This window comes from Tachyglossus aculeatus, chromosome 1 (assembly GCF_015852505.1).
Source record: "Tachyglossus aculeatus isolate mTacAcu1 chromosome 1, mTacAcu1.pri, whole genome shotgun sequence".
Lineage (NCBI taxonomy): Eukaryota > Metazoa > Chordata > Mammalia > Monotremata > Tachyglossidae > Tachyglossus > Tachyglossus aculeatus.
This window is the reverse complement of record NC_052066.1, coordinates 1296961-1319080: the sequence shown is the minus strand read 5'-3', so window position 1 is coordinate 1319080 and position 22120 is coordinate 1296961. Positions and strand designations below refer to the sequence as shown.

The window sequence follows — 22120 nt, the reverse complement described above, 5'->3', positions numbered from 1 at the left end:
GTGACCCCCCTTTTCCCCTGGCCTTGTCGCCCATCATCCCTCTCGGCCCTCTGCCCGCAGCAGTGCCAGCGACAGAGCTTGGCATAGTATTCAGCACTCTACCCCGAGGGGCACTCAGTGCAGTGCCAGTGGCGGTGCCTGGCACAGCACGTGTCCCAGTGTTCAGGACTCTACCCACAGCACACTTGGCACAGTGGTCAAACCGCTACCCGAAGTGGTACTCAGAGAAGCAGTGTGGCTCAGTGGAAAGAGCACGGGCTTTGGAGTCAGAGGTCATGGGTTCAAACCCCAGCTCCGCCAATTGTCAGCTGTGTGAGTTTGGGCGAGTCACTTAACTTCTCTGTGCCTCAGTACCTCATCTGTAAAATGGGGATTGAGACTGCGAGCCCCCCCATGGGACAACCTGATCACCTTGTAACCTCCCCAGCGCTTAGAACAGTGCTTTGCACATAGTAAGCGCTTAATAAATGCCATCATTATTATTATTATTACTCTTCCCACTGCTCCGCAATTTTTCCCTGGCAGTGTGCCTGTGGCAGCACTTGGCTCAGGGCTCCACACAGCACTTGGCCCAGTGGTCGGCGATCTGGCCGGAGTTCCGGCCATCAGTGGTGGCCCCCACCTGCTGCACGTCCTGCTGGAAGACGCAGAGCTGCAGGCGCTGGTGCAGGCGGACCTTGCGGTGTTGCCAGATGCCTTCCAGGCGGCGTTGGTGGTGCAGGACTTCATGTACCACGTCCAGGACCTGCAGCACGGCCTGCGAGTAGTTGGCCGATGCCGTCAGAGACTCCGCATTGCCGGGGCCCAGGGGCCGCTGCAGGACGTCCAGGAGGGCCTTGCCGTCTTGGCTCACCTGGGGGGGATGGACGGGAACCTCAGTCCCAGGGGAGAGGCTGGTTTGGGGGGTGGTCGGGTCCAGGCTGGGTGGGGGTCAGTCGGGGTCAGCCAGGGCAGGGGTCTGGGAGGGGGGTTGGGGACGGGAAGGAAGACGATCAGGGACGGGCTGGGTGGGGCCAGGGCTGGGAGTCCCAGACATCCAGGGCAGGGGCTGGGGAAGGGTTTGGGGGGCAGCCAGGGATGGGGAAGGGGTCAGATGGTCAGGAGCAGTCAGGGACGGGCGGGGAGGGTGGAGGGGTGGGAGTCAGGGCCACTCAGGGAGGGGATCGGGGACGGCTGGGTGGGGGTTGAGGCGGAAAATTGGGGCCATGCAGGGCAGAAGACACGGAGGGGGTAGAGGGCTGGCCAGGGAGGGAGTCAGTGCTAGTCAGAGAAGGGGGTGGGAGAGAGGAGGATGGCGTCAGTCAGGAAGGGGATCAGGCCGTGGGGGTCAGGGGTGGGGAGTCGGGGCCACTGAAGGCAGACATTGGGGAGGAGGGGCGGGGGCAGCCAGGGAGGGGGTCAAGGCTGGGCTGGGATCAGGGCAGCACCGGGAAGAGATACTGGGCAGGCGCCTAGTGTAGTGCTCTGCACACAGTAAGCACTCAATAAATACGAATGAATGAATGAAGGTGATAAATGTTCCTGTGACCCTTCAGCTCTTCCTCCTTTCTGAGGCCCTGTGCTTTGCTCTTTATCTCGGGCAGAAGGCATCCAGTACAGTGCTCTGTCAGCCGTAGGCACCCAGCACAGCACTGCGCAGACATTAATAGTGATTCTGCTGTCTCCACCTGTCTCTTGCACAGGTGGAGGTGAGGGGGCTCTCTCCCATCACTGCTGGATGGGTTGGGGTCATTCTGCATCCTCTGAAGGTGGTCCCCATGACCCAACCCATCCAACGGCAATGGGAGAGAGCCCCCTCACCTCCACCTGTGACCCCACCCCTGCCTGCCCCCCAAGGACTCCCAGTCTGCCCCTCAGCCCCCAACCCCTGGGGCTGACTTCAGTGTAGGTCCGGGTCACCTGTTTTTAACAGAGCTTGGTTGTGATGCAGGGCGAGCTCCCTGCAGCCTCCGGCTCCCCAGCCCTCCCGGCGCCTCGCCCCACTCACCTCGGTGTAGGCCTGGGTCACCTGCTCGTACAGGGCCTGGTGGTGATGCACCGCCAGCTCCAGGCCCTGCATGTCGGCTGGCAGCCCCCCATCACTGCACATTTTGCACCAGGCGTCCACCCCTGACAGAAACTGAAATGGCCCAGTGCCCAGCGGTCAGCGGTAGCTGGCCACGGCCTCCCTGCCCTCGTCCACCCTGCCCTGAGACACAGCCTTGGCCTCCCTGTCCTCAGATTCCCTGCCCTGGGCCACAGCCTTGGCCTCCCTGCCCTTGGCCTGTCCACCCTCAGCCACTGCCTCCCTGCCCTCAGCCTTCCTGTTCTGGGCCAAGGCCTAGACCCCCCTTGCCCCCGCTCTTGGCCTCCCTGCCTTTGTTCACCCCCACCCTATGACCTTGACTCCTTGCCCTTGGTCTCCCCGCTCCCAGCCACCCTGCCCTTGGCCAAGGCCTTGGCCTCCCTGCCCCTCTGCCCTCAGTTTCCTGCCTTTACCCCCCACCCCACCTTGGGTCATGGCCTCGGCCTCCATGTCCTCGGCCTCCGTGCCCTCGGCCTCCCTGCTGGGGCCCTCCCTGCTCTGAGCCCTCCCACTTCCTGATCGTCACCAAGCCTGGAATTCCCCAAATCTCTGCCAGACCACTGTGCCCCTGCCTTCACATTTCCAGAAACAAGAATTGCTCCTCCTCCTTTCCTCTGTCTCCTCCACCATTCTTTCCTCCTTCTCTTCTTCCTCCACAATCCTTTGCTCCTCTCCTTCCTCCTCCTCCAACCCTTCCTCCTCTTCTTCCTCCTCCTCCTTCTCGTCCTTCCCCATCTTCCTCCTCCACCTGCCTCCTCTTCCCTCTTCCTCCTCTCCCACTCCTTCCCCCAATGTCTTCTTCCTCCTCCTCCTCCTCCATCTTTTCCTCCTCTTTTTCCTCCAGTCCTTTGCTCCTCTTCTTCCTCTGCCAACCCTTCCTCCTCTTCTTCTTCCTCCAACCCTTCCTCCTCTTCTTCCTCCTCCTCCTCCTTTCCCCATCCTCCTCCTCCACCCCTTCCTCTGTCCTCTCCTCTCATTCCTCCCCCCAACCTCATCTTCCTCCTCCTCCTCCTCTACCATCCTTTCCTTCTCTCATTCCTCCACAGTCCTTTGCTCCTCTTCTTCCTCCTCCTCCAACCCTTCCTCCTCTTCTTCCTCTTCATCCTCCTCCTTCCCACATCCTCCTCCACCCCCTCCTCTGCCCTCTCCCTCCTCATTCCTTCCCCCAGCCTCATCTTCCTTCTCCTCCTCCACCATCCTTTCCTCCTCTCCTTCCTCCAAAGTCCTTTGCTCCTCTTCTTCCTCCACCACCAACCCTTCCTATTCTTCTTCCTCCTCCTCCTCCTCCACTCCCCCCACCTCCTGCCCCACTCCTTCATAGCTCCATCCCCTCCCCCAGGCTCCTCCTCCCCCACCAGGAAGCCCTCCCGGCTGGCAGCACCTGCTCGGCTTTCTGGTGGAACACAGCAGACATGGCCAGGATGGTGCTGCGCTCGTCCAGTGCAGCAGCGAAGCTCTTCCAGTCCTGGTCCAGCTGGCCAGAGATCTGCTTCATCTGCTGTGCAGCATAGTGGCCGCTCTCGGCCAGGCGCGATGCCACCGAAACGATGCGGTTGATATTCACGTACGCGTTCTGCAGAGCCGACCCATCCACCCCTTATCAGCACTGGGACCACGAGGCCAGAACGAGTGCTGCAGACTCACCATCCCTGCCCTAAAGGAGCTCACGGTCGACTTTTTGTTTTTCAATGGTACTTGTTAAATGCTATTTGCCAGGCACTGTACTAAGCACTGGGGTAGACACAAGGTAATAGGGTTGGACACAGTCTCTGTCCCATGTGGGACTCACAGTCTTAACCTCCATTTTACAGATGAGGGAACTGAGGCACAGAGAAGTGAAGTGACTTGCCCAAAGTCACACAGCAGAGGCAGGACTAGAACCCAGGTCCCTCTGACCCCCAGGCCTGTGCTCTATTCACCAGGCCCTCTGCTTCTCCTTATTTCTCAGTCTACTATGTGCAGAGAGCTGGATTGAGCACTTGGGAGGAGTTAGCAGACACCATCCCCACCCTCAAGGAGCTGACAGACTACTGTGTGCAGTGTACTGTGCTGAGCAGTTGGGAGAGGACAACAGAGTTAGTAGACATGATCGCTGCCTTCAAGGATCTTACGGTCTACTCTGTGCAGAGTGCTGTGCTGAGCAGTTGGGAGAGTCCAATAGAGTTAGTAGACATAGTCCTTACCCTCAAGGAGCTTACATTCTACTGTGTACAGAGCATTCTACTGTGTACAGAAGCAGCGTGGCTCAGTGGAAAGAGCCCGGGCTTTGGAGTCAGAGGTCATGGGTTCAAATCCCAGCTCCGCCAATTGTCAGCTGTGTGACTTTGGGCAAGTCACTTAACTTATCTGGGCCTCAGTTCCCTCATCTGTAAAATGGGGATTAAGACTGTAAGCCCCACATGGGACAACCTGATCACCTTGTATCCCCCCCAGCGCTTAGAACAGTGCTTTGCACATAGTAGGTGCTTAACAAATACCATTATTATTATTATTATTATTATTATTATTATTATTGTCCCGAGAGCTGGGGAGAGGTCATGAGTTACTAAACAGGATCCCTGCTCTCAAGGAGCTGACAGCGTGTGCCCCCTGCCCCCCGGTCCCTGCTCCTCGACCTCCACGCTCCATGCCTCCCCATGCTCCATGCCCCCTCCCTCCACCTATGCCCCAGCACCCCAGCCCACCGTGACCACATCCTCACCATGGAGTTCATGGTGAAGTGATTGTGCAAGGTTCGCAGATCCAGTGCGTGCTGGTGGCTGACGCCGATCTCTGTGTGGCTTTGCAGAAACAGCGCCTTGTTGTGGCTGATCCAGTCGAACATCTGGGGGCAGAGCCGGGAGCAGAGTGGGGGGCCGTGAGGGTCTTGAGGGACCGCAGCTCCGGGGCCACTCCCCTGCAGCACCAACGCTGGGCAGGCACCCACGGAATCACAATCCTGAGGTCCGCATGCGGTCAGGGGCAGCATAGGGGAGGGGGAGAGGGTGGCACTGGGGAAGGGGCAGGACGGGGGAGGGGGTGCCCGGGGGAAGGGATGGCACGGGGGAGTAGGTGGGGGTGGCACAGGGGAGGGGTGGCACAGCTTTCCCCTCCACCCCTGCACAACAATCAGTGGAAACCTGCAGGTAGGGGCAGGGACTATCACAGGATGGGGCTGGTGGAGGCAGGAGCTGGGGCTGGCAGGGGTGAGGGGGCTATTGGGGGTGGGGGCTCATGGAGGACAGGGCTGGCAGGGGCTAGCGGGGATGGGGTCCACAGCTCGGGGCCGATAGGCGAGTATGCTCTGAAACCTAGAGAGAAGCTCACCCATCTGGGTACGGGGCCAACAGCGTGGAGGCAGAGGGATTGCCCTAACAGCATTTCTGCCCCGCAGTGAGGCGGGCGAGGGGGTGGGGAGAGGAGAAGGAAGAGGCATCGCCTAGATGTGCTGGTTCCCCTTGCCCTAGTCCCATCTACTGGCTGCCTCCATTCCCCCACCTGTCCATCCATCCATCCATCTGTGCCCTGTCCATCCCCCATCTAATCCCCTCCAGTCCCTCCATCCCCTTCTACCTCCACCAAACCCATTAGGCTGAGGTTCTTCCTCCTCCTCCTCCTCCCTCTCTTCCTTCATCCTTCTCTTCCTCCTCCTACCCTTCCTTCTCCCCTTCTCCTCTTCCTTCTTCCCCTCTTCCCTCCCCTCCTCCTCTTCCTCCCTGCCTCTTCCTCCTCTCTCTCTGCTCCTCCTCCCTCCTCCTCCCTGTCTCCCCGCCACCTCCCCCGCCCCCTTCCCCTCCCTCCCCACCTGCCCCAGAATCCTGCTCCACTTGAGCTGGGCAGGGGGATGGGGCGGATGATGGCAGGGACAACCAGGTCCAGACCCTCGGGATCCTCCAGGGCTACTGAGCACGGCTAAGACTGAGCAAGAGGGAACGAAGTGCGCGTGTATGTGCATGCATATGTGCGAGCCAGTACACACCTGAAGGTGCATTTGCAGGTCAATGTAAAAAAACATCTCACACCCACAGCTCTCCTGTCTCCTTGCTCAGGCTGCTCCCCCGGCCTGGATCTCCCTCCCTCCGCACATCCAACAGACCCCAGCCCTCCCCTTCTCCACCCTCACTCATGCTGCTGCTCCCCTGGCCTGGATTTCCCATCCTCTCTCCCTCACTCCGCATATCCAATAGACCCTAACTCTCCTGCCTTTGTTCCCTCACTCACAGTGCTCCCCGGGCCTGGATCTCTCTCCCTCCACACATCAGACAGACCCCAGCCCTCCCCGCTCCCCCTCGCTCCCCCTGCTCCCCCTCGCTCCCCCTGCTCCCCCAGGTTGTATCTCCCTTCTTCCTTCCTCACATCCGCCAGACCTCCCCACCTCCCAAGCCTTCCCTGGTTACTCTCCCAGCATCGCAAGATGCCTCACTCCAACAGCCGCTCTAGCACTCGTTCCCATTCCCTGCACTTAAGAACACAGCTGTTCAAGTTTGGGAAGCAGCACGGCCTGAAATAAACCAGGCCTGGGAGTCCTGGGACCTGAGTTCTCATCCCGGTTCCACCACTGGCCTGCTGTGTGACCTTAGGTAAGTCACTTCACTTCTCTGTGCCTTAGTTCCCTCATCTGCAAAATGAGGATTCCATACCTATTCTCCCTCCTTAGACTGTGAGTCTCATGCGAAACCTGATTATTCTGCATCTACTCCAGTTTTTAGCACTGTATTTGACACATAGTAAGCGCTTACAAATACCACAATTATTGTTATTACTTCAGTCATTCACTCCATCATTTTTATTTAGTGCTTACTGTGTGCAAAGCATTGTACTAAGCACTTGGGAGAGTACAATACAACAACAAACAGACACATTCCCTTCCCACAACGAGCTCACAGTCAACATGGGAAGAGACAAACATTAATATACATAAATAAATGAATGAATGAATGAATAAATAAATAACAGATATATACATATGTGCTGTGGGGTTGGGAGGGTGGATAAATGAAGCTGGGTTCAAATCCCAGCTCCACCAATTGTCAGCTGTGTGACTTTGGGCAAGTAACAACTTCTCTGTGCCTCAGTTACCTCATCTGTAAAATGGGGATTAAGACTGTGAGCCCCCCATGGGACAACTTGATCACCTTGTAACCTCCCCAGTGCTTACAACAGTGCTTTGCAATAGTAAGTGCTTAATAAATGCCTTAAAAAATGAATGGAGCAAGTCAAGGTGACGCAGAAGGGAGTGGGAGAAGAGGAGTGGAGGGCTAGTCAAGGAAGGCTTCTTGGAGGAGATGTGCCTTCACTAAGGCTTTGAAGTAGGGAGAGCACTTCCCAAGCACTTAGTACAGTGTTCTGCACACAGTAAGCGCTCAATAAATATGACTGACTGACTGACTGAATGAATGAATGAATCTGTCAGATATGAGGAGGGAAGGTGTTCTAGGCCAGAGGGAGGATGTGGGCGAGAGGTCGGTGAGGAGATAGATGAGGTCAAGGTACAGAGAGATTAGCATTAGAGGAATGAAGTGTGAGGGCTGGGTTGGAGTAGGAGAGTAGTGAGGTGAGATAGGAGAGAGCAAGGTGACTGAGTGCTTTAAAGCCAATGGTGAGGAGTTTTTGTTTGATGTGGAGGTGAATGGGCAACCACTGGAATTTCTTGAGGAGTTGGGAAACATAGTCTGGACATTTTTGAAGGAAAATGATCCAGGCAGCAGAGTGGAGTGGGGAGAGAAAGGGGGCAGGGAGGTCAGCAAGAAGGCTGACATTTGCAGCTCTTGGTGCTGTTTTCTCTTTTGTTTCTCACTCTTGAAGAAGCTTTTGTTTATAAAGAGCTTCTCCTTCTTCGAAGGGGATGTGTCAAGCTGATCAAGTCTATTAGTTGTCCATCTCCCCCGCCGCCCCCCCCACCCCCACCCCGCGACATTAGATTGCCAGCTCCCTGTGGGTAGAGGAGTCCTCCTTCTTTTATTGTACTTTCCCAAGCCTGTCATAGTTGTAGTAGCAGCAGCCGTGGGCAGTATAGTGCTCTGCACTCAGTTTTAGGTGCTCAAACTACTATTACTACAGATGAGGAAACTGAGACCTGAAGAGACTCCCCGACTTACCCCAGGTCACGCAGCATGCCTGGGGCAGAGCTGGGCCTAGAACCCAGGTATTCTGGCTCCCAGCTCCATGCTCTTTCCTCTGGGCTGCACTACCTATTGTCCCCATTTAATAATAATAATAATAATAGTGACATTTATTAAGCGCTTACTATGTGCAAAGCACTGTTCTAAGCACTGGGGAGGTTACAAGGTGATCAGGTTGTCCCACGGGGGGCTCACAGTTTTCATCCCCATTTTACAGATGAGGTCACTGAGGCCCAGAAAAGTTAAATGACTTGCTCAAAGTCACACAGCTGACAATTGGCAGAGCTGGGATTTGAACCCACGACCTCTGACTCCAAAGCCCAGGCTCCTTCCATTGAGCCATGCTGCTTCTCTTTGATATGTGGGGAGACTGGAGGCCCAGAGAGGTTCGGTGGCTGGCATACATCACCCAGCAGGCTGGGACTGGAAATCGGGACTGGAAATTGAACCCAGCCCAGGTTCAATTCCTCACCCACTCTCAGCTCCACCCCCTTCCCTCTCTGCCCCCCAGCTCGGATGGCCGTAGTCATCCCACCCTGCCCGGAGCCCCGCCCCCTCCCTCACGCCCCCAGCCCCAGCCCGTCGTAGTCCCATCCCGACCGGGTCCGGCGCCCTCCCACCTTCTCAGCGTCCTGCTCGAAGAGCCTGAGCTGGAAACACTGGTCGAGCTTGAGCTTGCGCACGTGCCACATCTGGTGCAGGTGCTGGCGGGTGGAGTGCAGCCTGTCCAGGAGGCTGGTCACTTTGGGTACAAGGCTCTGGAAGTCGGCGCTGCCCGGCAGGCCATTGCGGCCCGAGAAGCCATCGCTGCAGCGGATGCACTGCAGCAGCCTCTGGCCCTCGCGGTCCAGCTCCTCCACGGGCGCCCGGAGCACCTTCTTCTTCAGCTGGGCGTGCTCGTCGATGAGGCGCCGTGAGCCCTCCACGTCCACGGGGAACTCCTTGCGCGCCAGCATCTCCTGCAGGTCCTCCAGGCGCGCCAGCAGGTGCACGGCGCTGTGGAAGAACGCCTCCAGAGCCCCCCGCAGATCGATCCATGCCTCGTGGTTGTAGTCCAGTGAGCCGTCGAACTCGTCCGTCAGCTGCGACGGGTCCACCAGCTTGGCCAGCCCCTCCACGGACACCATGTTCGTCTGTGCCGCCGGTGCCCACGCGTGGAGGCCGACGGGAGGGGAATGCGGGCACGGGGGAGATCCGGAAGAGGAAAGACTGTCAGCTCATTGTGGGCAGGGAATGTGTCTGTTTGTCGTTATATTGTACTCTACCAAGCACTTAGTACAGTGCTCTGCACACAGTAAGCACTCAATAATAATAATAATAATAATAATAATAATAATAATAATAATTGTGGCATTTGTTAAGCGCTTATTTTGTGCCAGGCACTGTCCTAAGTGTTGGGTGAATACAAGCAAATTAGGTCAGACACAGTCCCTGTCCTACACTCTCAATCCCCTTTTTGCAGATGAGGAAACTGAGGCTTGGAGATGTGCAGTGAGTTGCCCAAGGTCACACAGCAGACAAGTGGCAGAGCCGGGATTAAAACCCATGACCTTCTGGCTCCCAGGCCCGTGCTCTATCCACTACACCACACTGCTCAATAAGAACGATTGAATGAATGAAGGAAAGTGGCAGAGGTTGGGGGTGAGCTAGGGTCGTACTGAGGCTGGGGCCCCCCCAAGAAGCCTTGGAGCCTGACCTGGGTCTGCCATCGCCCTCACGAATGCTTCCGTTGGCATCAGGTTGCCTGGACTCCCAGGAGCTCAGCCCGAGACCCGAGCCCACCCCCACCCACTGCACCCTCCGGCTCTGCCTGGAACCCCCTGCCAGGCTCAAGGTGGAGAGGAGGAGGTGGGGGTTGGGGGTGTGTGCCAATTCCTAAAGTCTGATTTTAGGGGTGGGGAGTGGAGATCACTGGAGATCATCTCTTCCATCCCCCTGCACCTGCCCTGACTCCCTTCCCTGCAGCCTGATTTTGGGGCCGGGGAGTGGGAACCACTGGAGGCCACCTCATCCATACCCCTGCACCTGCCTTGACTTCCCTCCCTCCTTCCCCCATCTCCTGCAGCAGAGCCCAGGTCTCCCTGAGGGAGCAAGGTGGAGTCGGCCAAGACACCCTGGGGCTTCTCTGGGATCCTGAACTTGTCCTGGAGCACTGACCACCCAGGAGACAGCGGGTGGCCTGGGCTCTCCTGTCCAGATGCCCTGACACTGTGCCCCAGCCCCCCCAAATCCCCGGAATCTCTGAGGAGAAGAGAGGGGGCCTGTAGGGGTGGGGTGTGGAGTGGAACAGGTTCCCGGGTCTTCAGGGGTTGGGGGTGGAAGGGCATGGGTTGGAGAAGTAGCGGGGCCTAGTGGAAAGAGCTAGGGCCTGGACTTCAGAGGATGAGGACTCTAATGCTGATTCTGCCATGTCTCTGTTGTGTGATCTTGGGCAAGTCACTTAAGTTCTCTGTGCCTCAGTTCCCTCATCTGTAAAATGGTGATTAAGAGTGTGAGCCTCATGTGGGCTAGGGACTCTATCCAACCTGATTACCTTGTATCTACTCCAGCACTCAGTACAGTGCCTGGAACATAATAAGCACTTAACAAATACCACAATTATTATTATTATTAGCAGGTGGTGGAGGAGCAAGGGTCCCTGGGCCTGCAGGAGTCGGGGGATAGAGGGGTACTGGTTCCTAGGTCCGCAGGGTGGGAGGTGGAGGGGCTGGGGGTGGGGGAGCAGGGGGGTGGCGGCAGTCTCACCTCGAAGGTGAACTTGGAGCTGCCGAAGTTGGTCTTCTGCTTCTGCCAGAAGTTGTCGGGCTTGATGAGCAGCGCACTGTGGATGGCGGCTGGGAAGACTTCCTGCAGCGTCTTCAGCAGGGGCTTGATCAGCTCCCACTTGGACCCACGCATGTCGATGATCACTGTGAAGCCACGCTTCGACACATCCTCGCTGCCGGCGTGTCCCCGCAGCGTGGCAGGAACATGGCGGGGACATGGCCGGGATGCAGTGGGGCACGATGGGGACAGTTAGCATCGGCCGCCCCGTTCCCAATGCCCACTCTGCCCCCATACTCCTCCCCAGACCTTTTCTGAAATTCATCCTGACCCTCGCTCTGGAGGGAACCAGGGCAGGCACAGACCCACCCACTCACCCACCTGTACCCCCACCCGGCCACCCATGCAGCCACCCCAAAACTCACTCAGTCACCCCTACACCTGGCCACACATCCATCCATCTACCCATCCACCCAGACATCCAGCCATCTACGTACCAAGCCACACCTCCACTCACCCACCTAGCCATCCTCCACCCACCCACCTATCTGTCCATCTACCCAGCCAGCCAGCCATCTCCCCATCCATCCACCAAGCCAAGCCTTCACCCACCCACCCACTCCTAAACCAACCCAGCCACCCACCCTCCCACCCACCAAGCCACACCTCCACCCAGGCATCCAGCCACCCAGCCATCTACCCACCCACCCACCAAGCCATACGTACACCCACGCACTCAGCACCCATCCATCTACCTATCCAACTCACCAACCCACACTTCCACCCACCCATAAGCCACCCCCACACCCACCTAGCCACCCACCCAGCCAGCCACCCACCCAGCCAGCCACCCAGCCATCTACCCATCCACGTATCAAATGAGCCACCCATCCAGCCATCTATCCATCCACCCAGCCACCCAACACTCTACCTACCCACTCACCAAGTCACATCTCCACCTACCTATACACCCCTCCACCCATTCACCTACCCACCCAGTACTCTGTGGCCCAGCCAAACGTGAAAGAGCCCAGTCCCTGGCCACCAGGGGTCCCCTCTCTCATGTGGATTTGGGGGCTTTGCAGAGGCCAGCCAGCAGGTGAAGGCCCAAACTGAGTCCAGAACCACTTTGTTGCCCCCTGCCAACCCTGAGCTGCCGGGAGGCTTCTGGGTGAGCAGCTCCCAGAACATTGGCTGTGGACCCCCAGAACAGTGGTCGGGAACCCTCAGGACATGGCTGGGGACCCCCAAAACAGTGACTGTGGACCCTAGGACCATGGACCATGGACCCCCAGAGCAGTAGCTGTGGACACCTAGAATGCGAGGCATGGCCAGTTACCCCCAGAACAGTGGCTGTAGACATCCAGAACATGTGGCGTGGCCAGGGACTCCCAGACGGTGGCCATAGATCCCCAGACCATAGTCCAGGGACCCCCAGAACAGGACTGTGGATATCCAGAACAGGGCTGTGGACACCCAGACCACATGGTATGCCCAGTGACATCCAGAACTGCCACCGCGGACCCCCAGAACAGTAGCTGTGGGCCCCCTGACCTGGCCCCCTCAATGACCCCTGCCCCGCCACCGCCAACCAGCCCATCCCCCTGTACCTGGGCACGCTGGCCAGATAGGTGACGAGCTTACTCAGGTCTTCTTGCCGGATCCGGTCGTGATTGCCCCGGGCTGGGAAGGTAAGGATGGGGCCACCCCGCTTGTCCCGGCCACCTGCAGGGGAAGAGCTGTCAGGGTGACCAGGGCCGATGGCCCCCTCACTCCCAGAAGCTCCAGGCGGAGCGGTCCTGAGGTGGCAGACCACACCCCACGCCCCACACCCCACCACCTCCCTTGCACATAAATGCCATTATTATTATTACCCCACAGTCTCACCTCTCACCTCTCCGGGGACGACTCCCACTTCTCCCTCTCCATCCCCGACTTCTCATCTCACCTACCAACCTGCCTCTCCTCCTACCTCCAGAGCTTCTCCACCTGAATATCCTGCCACAACTTCAAATTTAACATGACCAACATGGAACTCATTTTTCTTTATGGTATTTAAGTGCTTACTCTGTGCCAGACACTGTACAAAGTGCTGGGGTAGATACAAGCTAATCGGGTTAGACACAGTCCCTGTCCCACACTGGGCTCATGGTCTTAATCCCCATTTTAGAGATGAAGGAACTGAAGGACAGAGAAGTTAAGTAATAATAATAATGACTTTAGTATTTATTAAGCGCTTACTATGTGCCAAGCACTGTACTGAGCACTGGGGAGGGTACAAGGAAATCAGGTTAGACACAGTCCCTGTCTTGCATAGAGCTCACAGTCTTAACCCCCATTTTACAGATGATGTATCTGAGGCACAGAGAAGTGAAGCAACTTGCCCAAGGCTACACAGCAGACAAGCAGCAGAGCTGAGACTAGAACCCATGACCTTCTGACTCTATCCATGCTCTATGCCATGCTGCTTCCCACGTGGCAGAGCTGTGATTAGAACCCAGGCCCGTGCTCTTTCCACCAGGCCATAGAACTTCTGATCTTCCTTTCCAAACTCATTCCTCCTTGAAACTTTCCTATCTCAATGAAAAACATGGCCTGAAACCTCGGTGTCACCCTCAGCTTCTGCTTGTCTTTCTTTCTTATTTGTTTTCAATGACATTTTTTAAGCACTTACCAGGTGCCAGGCACTGTACTAAGCACTGGGGTAGATACAAGCTAATCAGGTTGGACACGGTCCATCTCCCATGTGGGGCTCACAGTTTTCATCCCCCTTTTACAGATGAGAAAACTGAGGCACTGAGAAGTGCAGGGACTTCAACAAGGTCACACAACAGATAAATGGCAGAGGTGGAATTAGAACCCAGGTCCTTCTGACTCTGAGGCCCAGGCTCTACCCACTAGGCATTGCTGCTTCCCATCAACTGTCGCATTCAATCAACTGCTCACTCACCAACTTGGGCACGCATTCGATCCTATTGTCTCTAGTCATTGTACAGTCTCTACCGTCGTCACCAACTCAGAAATCCCTCCATCCAACCACAACCTCCTCACCTGCCTTCTCTCTCACACACCCCTTCCCGGCAAATGTGTCATGTTCCCCCACAGAGATCTCTGATCCTTTGATCCTATCCAATTTTCTCAAGTCATCATCAAACAATCAATTGTATTTATCATATTTATCGATTTATCACTGAGAAGCAGTGTGGCTTACTGGAAAGAGCCCGGGCTTGGGAGTCAGAGGTCATGAGTTCTAATCCCAGCTCTGCCACTTATCAGCTATGTGACTTTGGGCAAGTCCCTTAACTTCTCTGTGCCTCAGTTACCTCACCTGTAAAATGGGGATTAAGACTGTGAGCCCGACGTGGGACAATCTGATTACCTTGTATCTACCCCAGCACTTAGAACAGTGCTTGGCACATAATAAGTGCTTAACAAATACTATAATCATTATTATTTATTATTATTATTGTTTATTGAGAGCCTACTCTGTGCAAAGCATTGTACTAAGTGCTTGGGAGAGTTTGACACCACAGCACCAGACACATTCTCTGCCCACATACAGCATACAGTCTAGAGGGGGAGACCCCATGGTTGGGGGTGGGAAGCAGAGGAGAGGCCCATGAAAGAGACTGAGACCACCCCGCCGCTACCTCACCTCACTGCTACTATCAATCAATTCATTCATTCAATCGTATTTATTGAGCACTTACTGCGTACAGAGCACTGTACTAAGTGCTTGGGAAGTACAAATCGGCAACGTATAGAGACGATCCCTACCCAACAATGGGCTCACAGTGTAGAAGGGGGAATCAATCAATCAATCATGTTTATTGAGCGCTTACTGTGTGCACAGCACTGAACTAAGTGGTTGCTATAGCCCAGCCCGCACACTCTGCTCCTCTAACGCCAACCTAACTCACTGTATCTTGATCTCCTCTATCTCACTGTCGACCTCTCACCCACATCCTGTCCCTGGCCTTGAGCTCCCTCCCCCTTCATATCGGGCAAGACCATCGCTCTCTCCTCCTTCAAAACCCTGCTAAAATCACAACTCCTCCAGCAGTCCTTCCCTAACTAAGCCCCCGCTTCCTCTATTTGCCCTTCCTTCCATGTTGCTTTTGCACTTGGGTCTGTATCATCTTCACCTCAGCCCCTGCCCCATGCTGATTTCCATAGCCTTATACTTTGCTATTTCCCATATGTGTAATTTATTTTAATGTCTGTCTCCCCGTCTAATCTGTAAGCTCACTGTGGGTAGGGAGCATGTCTACCAACTCTGTTATACTCTCTCAAGTGCTTAGTATAGTGCCTTCCACCCTGTAAGTGCTCAATAACTCTCTCTTCTCCATCCAAACTGCTACAATGCTAATATCAGTATTAATCCTATCCTGCCTTGATTACTGAATCAGCCTCCTCTCTGACCTTCCTGCCTCCTGTCTCTCCCCAATCCAGTCCATACTTCATATTCCTCCTCCAGGAGGCCTTCCCAGACTAATAATAATAATGATGGCATTTATTAAGCACTTACTATGTGCTAAGCACTGTTCTAAGCGCTGGGGAGGATACAGGGTGATCAGGTTGTCCCACGGGAGGCTCACAGTCTTAATCCCCATTTTACAGATGAGGTAACTGAGGCCCAGAGAAGTTAAGTGACTTGTGACTTGCCCAAAGTCACACAGCTGACAATTGACGGAGTTGGGTTTTGAACCCACGACCTCTGACTCCAAAGCCTGGGCTCTTTCCACTGAGCCACGCTGCTTCTATATCTGTTTGTACTGATTTATTACTCTATTTATTTTACTTGTACATATTTACTATTCTATTTATTTTGTTAAAGATGTGCATCTAGCATTACTTCTATTTATTCCGATGACTTGACACCTGCCGACATGTTTTGTTTTGTTGTCTGTCTCCCCCTTCTAGACTGTAAGCCCGTTGTTGGGTAGGGACCATCTCTATATATTGCCAACTTGTACTTCCCAAGCGCTTAGTACAATGCTCTGCACACAGTAAGTGCTCAATAAATATGATTGAATGAATGAATATAAGTGAAAAAATTGCAGATATAATAATAATAATGATGATGATATTTGTTAAGTGCTTACTATGTGCCAGGCACTGTTCTAGGCACTGGGGTGGATGCCCCTTTTTGTTTTGTTTTCTTGCCTATCTCCCCCCATCTATTCATTCATTCATTCAATCGTATTTATTGAGTGCTCACTATGTGCAGAGCACTGTACTAAGCGCTTGGGAAGTACAAGTTGGCAACATATAGAGATGGTCCCTACCCAACATCGGGATCACAGTCTAGAAGGGGGAGACGGACAACAAAAAAAAAAACATATTAACAAAATAAAACAAATAGAATAAATATGTACAAGTAAAATAAATAGAGTAATAAATATGTACAAACACATATACATATATACAGGTGCTGTGGGGAGGGGAAGGAGGTAAGGCAGGGGGGATGGGGAGAGGGAGTACGGGGAGAGGAAGGTGGGGGCTCAGTCTGGGAAGGCCTCCTGGAGGAGCTGAGCTCTCAGTAGGGCTTTGAAGGGAGGAAGAGAGCTAGCTTGGCAGATATGCGGAGGGACGGCATTCCAGGCCAGGGGAAGGACCTGGGCCAGGGGTCGACGGCAGGACAGGCGAGAATGAGGCACAGTGAGGAGGTTAGCGGCAGAGGAGTGGAGGGTGTGGGCTGGGCTGTAGAAGGAAAGAAGGGAGGTGAGGTAGGAGGGGGTGAGGTGATGGAGAGCCTTGAAGCCGAGAGTGAGGAGTTTTTGCCTGATGCATAGGTTGATTGGTAGCCACAGGAGATTTTTGAGGAGGGGAGTAACATGCCCAGAGTGTTTCTAGACAAAGACGATCTGGGCAGCGGTGTGAAGTACGGATTGAAGTGGGGAGAGACAGGAGGATGGGAGATCAGAGAGGAGGCTGATGCAGTAATCCAGTCAGGATAGGATGAGAGATTGAACCAGCAGAGTAGTGGTTTGGATGGAGAGGAAAGGGCGGATCTTGGCAATGTTGTGGAGCTGAGACCGGCAGGTTTTGGTGACAGATTGGATGTGAGGGGTGAACAGGAGAGCGGAGTCGAGGATGACACCAAGGTTGCGGGCTTGTGAGATGGGGAGGATGGTAGTGCCATCAACAGTGATGGGAAAGTCAGGGAGAGGGCAGGGTTTGGGAGGGAGGACAAGGAGTTCAGTCTTGGACATATTGAGTTTTAGATGGCGGGCAGACATCCAGATGGAGATGTCCTGAAGGCAGGAGGAGATACGAGCCTGGAGAGAGGGAGAGAGAGCAGGGGCAGAGATGTAGATTTGGGTGTCATCAGCCTAGAGATGATAGTTGAAGCCATGGGAGCAAATGAGTTCACCGAGAGAGTGAGTGTAGATAGAGAACAGAAGGGGACCAAGAACTGACCCTTGAGGAACCCCTACAGTAAGGTGATGGGAGGGGGAGGAGGAGCCTGCCAAAGAGACTGAGAATGAATGGCCGGAGAGATAAGCAGCATGGCTCAGTGGAAAAAGCACGGGCTTTGGAGTCAGGGGTCATGGGTCGAATCCCAGCTCTGCCAATTGTCAGCTGTGTGACTTTGGCCAAGTCACTTAACTTCTCTGGGCCTCAGTTCCCTCATCTGTAAAATGGGGATTAAGACTGTGAGCCCCCCGTGGGACAACCTGATCTCCTTGTAACCTCCCCAGCACTTAGAACAGTGCTCTGCACATAGTAAGCGTTTAATAAATGCCATCATAAAATAAATAAATAAGAGGAGAACCAGGAGAGGACAGAGTCTGTGAAGCCAAGGTTGGATAGCGTGTTGAGGAGAAGGGGGTGGTCCACAGTGTTGAAGGCAGCTGAGAGGTTGAGGAGGATTAGGATAGAGTAGGAGCCATTGGATTTGGCAAGCAGGAGGTCATTGGTGACTTTTGAGAGGGCAGTTTCCGTGGAATGTAGGGGACGGAAGCCAGATTGGAGGGGGTCGAGGAGAGAGTTCCCCTCTCCCCCTCGTCCCCCTCTCCATCCCCCCATCTTACCTCCTTCCCTTCCCCACAGCACCTGTATATATGTATATATGGTTGTACATATTTATTACTCTATTTATTTATTTATTTATTTATTTATTTATTTTACTTGTACATTTCTATCCTATTTATTTTATTTTGTTGGTATGTTTGGTTCTGTTCTCTGTCTCCCCCTTTTAGACTGTGAGCCCACTGTTGGGTAGGGACTGTCTCTATGTGTTGCCAATTTGTACTTCCCAAGCGCTTAGTACAGTGCTCTGCACATAGTAAGCGCTCAATAAATACGATTGATTGATTGATTGATTGATTGAGAGTTGGAGTTGAGGAATTCGAGGCAGCGCATGTAGACGACTCGTTCTAGGCTGTGAGCCCATTGTTGGGTGGGGATTGTCTCTATTTGTTGCTGAATTGTACTTTCCAAGCACTTAGTTCAGTGCTCTGCACACAGTAAGTGCTCAGTAAATAAGATCGATTGAATGAATGAAAGGTAATCAGATTGGACACAGTCCTTGTCCCATATGGGGCTCTCAGTCTTAATCCCCATTTTACAGATGAGGGAACTGAGGCCAGAGAAGTGAAGTGACTTGCCCAAGGTAACACAACAGACAAGTGGCAGAATCGGCATTAGAACTCATGACCTTCTGACTCCTAGGCCCGGGCTCTATCCACTAAGCCATGTTTTTTCTCCGTACATAGTGCTGTACATAGATATGTACACAGTGCTGTGGGGCTGGGAGTGGGGATGAATCAAGAGAACAAGTCAGAGCAACGCAGAAGGGAGTGGGAAAACAGGAAATGAAGGCTGACAGGGAAGACCTCTTACAGGAGATGTGCCTTCAATAATGCTTTGAAGAGGAGGAAAGTAATTGTCTGTTGGATATGAAAAGGAAGGGCGTTCCAGGACAGAGGCAGGACTTGGGCAAGAGTTTGGCAGTGGGATAGAAGAGATCGAGGTACAGTGAGCAGATTGGCATTAGAGGAGTGCAGTGTGCTGGCTGCGTTGTAGAAGAAAAGTAGCAAGGTGAGGTAGGAGGGGGCAAAGTGATCAAGTGCTTGAAAGCTGATGATAAGGAGATTCTGTTTGATGTGAAGGTGGTTGGGAAACCATTGGAGTTTCTGGAGGAGTGGGGAAACATGGCCTGAATGTTTTTGTAGAAAAATGATCTGGGCAGCAGAGTGAAGTGTGGAGTGGAACTGGAAAAGACAGGAGGCTGGGAGGTCAACAAGGAAGCTGATACAGTAATCAAGGCAGGATAATAATAATAATGATAATAATAATAATAATAATAATGCATTTATTAAGCACTTACTATGTGCAAAGCACTGTTCTAAGCACTGGGGAGGTTACAAGGTGATCAGGTTGTCCCACAGGGGGCTCTCAGTCTTTAATCCCCATTTGACAGATGAGGTAACTGAGGCACAGAGAAGTTAAGTGACTTGCCCTAAGTCACACAGCTGACAACTGGTAGAGCTGGGATTTGAACCCTTGACCTCTGACTCAAAAACCTGTGCTCTTTCCACTGAGGATAGGATAAGTGCTTGGATTAACAAGGTAACAGTTTGGATGGAGAGGAAAGGATGGATTTTAGTGATGTCGTGAAGGTTGAACTGACAGGATTTACTGATAGATTGAATACGTGGGTTGGATAAGAAAGAGGGCTCAAGGACAATGCCAAAGTCAAGACCTTGTGAGTCAGAAAGGGTGGTGGTGCTGTCTACAGGGATGGAAAAGTCAAGGGGAGGACAGGTTTGGGTGGGAAGATAAGGAATTCTGTTTTGGACATGTTAAATTTAAGGTGACAATGGGGCATCCAAGTAGGTAGGAGGCAGGTCTTGAAGGCAGGAGGAAATGAAAGACTGCAGAGGGGGAGAGAGACCAGGGAAGGAGATGTAGATTTGGGAATCGTCCACATAGAGGTGGTAGTCGAAGCCATGGGAGCTAATGAGTTCTCCAAAGGAGTGGGTGTAGATGGAAAATAGAAGGGGACCCAGATTTGAACCTCGAGGGACTCCCACAGATAGGGGGTGGGAGGCAGAGGAGAAGCCCATGAAAGAGACTGAGGAGGAGCAGCCAGAAAGAGAGAGTTAGAAGGAGAACCAGGAGAGGATTGTCATACCCCATTTGGCCTCCATACCCAAACTACCTTCCCTTGATGACTAAGTTGATACCCTCAACAACACCTTCCCTACTGAACTCAACTCACTCGCTCCCCTATCCCTTTGTCAATCTCTTTCCACTAACCCACAATCCTGGATCACCTGCATAGTTCTCTTGAGCTTCCACACACAGGCAGCAGAGCACTGCTGGCGGAAATCTAGATAATAATAATAGCAATAATGATGATGGCATTTATTAAGTGCTTACTATGGTGCAAAGCACTGTTCTAAGCGCTGGGGAGGTTACAAGGCCATCAGGTTGTCCCACAGGGGGCTCACAGTCTTAATCCCCATTTTATAGATGAGGTAACTGAGGCACAGAGAAGTTAAGTGACTTGCCCAAAGTCACACAGCTGACAATTGGCAGAGCCGGGATTTGAACCCATGATCTCTGACTCCAAAGACCAGGCTCTTTCCACTGAGCCACGCTGCTTCTCATAGATAACAGGCCAACTTCATCCAACTCAAACTCATTCTCATGGACAATAGCTCTGCCCTCTCCTCCACCTGGCTACACTATTTCTCCATTCATTTTGATGCCCAGGACTGTTGCCCTCGTCAGTTGTTCCAGACATTTAATTCCCTCCTCCAACCCTCTGCCCCCACCCCCTTCCATCCCTTGCCCTTAACGACCTCATCACCTGCTTTATTGAGAAAATTGAAGCCATGAGGCATCACCTCCATAATACCTGCCCTGCCCCTCTCTTCCTGCCCCTTCTTTGACTCTTCCATTTTTCCCTGCAGTATCTCGAGATTTCTTGCCTCCTCTTAAAATCTACCCTCTCAACCTGCACTTCTGACCCCATCCCTTCACACCTTACCAAAACACTTGCCCTTTCCTTTCTTCCCTCCCTGACTGCCATCTTCAACCATTCACTCCCCAAGGAATTTTTCCCCACTGTTTTCAAACATGCTCATCAATGTCTCCCCTTTTCTAAAAAACCCCTCCCTTGACCCCATGGCTCCCTCCAGTTATGTCCCCTTCTCCCTCCCACCATTCCTTTCTAAACTCCTTGAGCAAGTTGTCTACACTGAATCTGCAGAGAAGCAGCGTGGCTCAGTGGAAAGAGCATGGGCTTTGGAGTCAGATGTCATGGTTTCAAATCCAGGCTCTGCAAATTGTCAGCTGTGTGACTCTGGCCAAGTCACTTAACTTCTCTGTGTCTCAGTTACCTCATCTGTAAAATGGGGATTAAGACTGTGAGCCCTCCGTGGGACAACCTGATCACCTTGTAACCTCCTCAGTGCTTAGAACAGTGCTTTGCACATAGTAAGCGCTTAATAAATGCCATTATTATTATTATTATTATACTTACTGTCTACAGTTCTTCTCCAATTCTCTCCTTGACCCCCTCCAATCTGGCTTCTGCCCTCTTCACTCCACAGAAACAGCCCTCTCAGAGATCACAAATGATCTCCTTCTTGCCAGATCCAATGGCCTCTAATCCATCCTAATCCTCCTTGACCCTTCAGCTACCTTCAACACTGTGGACCACCCCCTTCTCCTGGAAATATTATCTAACCTTGGGTTCACTATCATGGTCTTCTCCTGCTTCTCCTTCTATTTCTCTGGCCAATCATTTTCAGTCTTATTCACAGGCTTCTCCACTGTTTCTCACCCCCTAACTGTAGGGGTCCCTCAAGGTTCAGTTATAGATTTCTTTCTATTCTCCATTTACATCCACTCCCTTGGAGAACTCATTCATTCCCATGTCTGTGCAGACAATTTCCAAATTTCCCTCTCCAGCCCTGATCTCTCTCCTTCTCTGCAGTCTCGTATTTCCTCCTGCTTACAGGACATCTCTACTTGGATGTCCCACCAACACCTCAAATCTAACACCTCAGACTCTTCATCTTCCCACCTAAACTTTGTCCTCCCTTCGACTTTCCCCTCACTGTAGACAGCACCACCATCCTCTCTCACAAACCATCCTGTATATATGTATATATGTTTGTATGTATTTATTTATGTATTTATTACTCTATTTATTTATTTATTTTATTTGTAT

At 53.2% G+C, this 22120-nt stretch overlaps 1 protein-coding gene across 2 annotated transcripts in view; it reads right to left on the bottom strand.

Annotated features, from left to right (window-relative positions):
• KALRN (kalirin RhoGEF kinase) overlaps positions 1-22120 on the bottom strand; it is a 288617-nt gene that overhangs the window by 183677 nt on the left and 82820 nt on the right. For both annotated transcript variants that reach the window (XM_038752830.1, XM_038752839.1), the window contains exons 3-9: positions 12540-12654; positions 10912-11104; positions 8787-9299; positions 4767-4889; positions 3447-3638; positions 1988-2119; positions 623-853 (exon numbers count right to left, since the gene is read on the bottom strand). In XM_038752830.1, the coding sequence (XP_038608758.1) occupies positions 623-853; positions 1988-2119; positions 3447-3638; positions 4767-4889; positions 8787-9299; positions 10912-11104; positions 12540-12654 (1499 nt within the window). The remainder of the gene's footprint in view (positions 1-622; positions 854-1987; positions 2120-3446; positions 3639-4766; positions 4890-8786; positions 9300-10911; positions 11105-12539; positions 12655-22120) is intronic.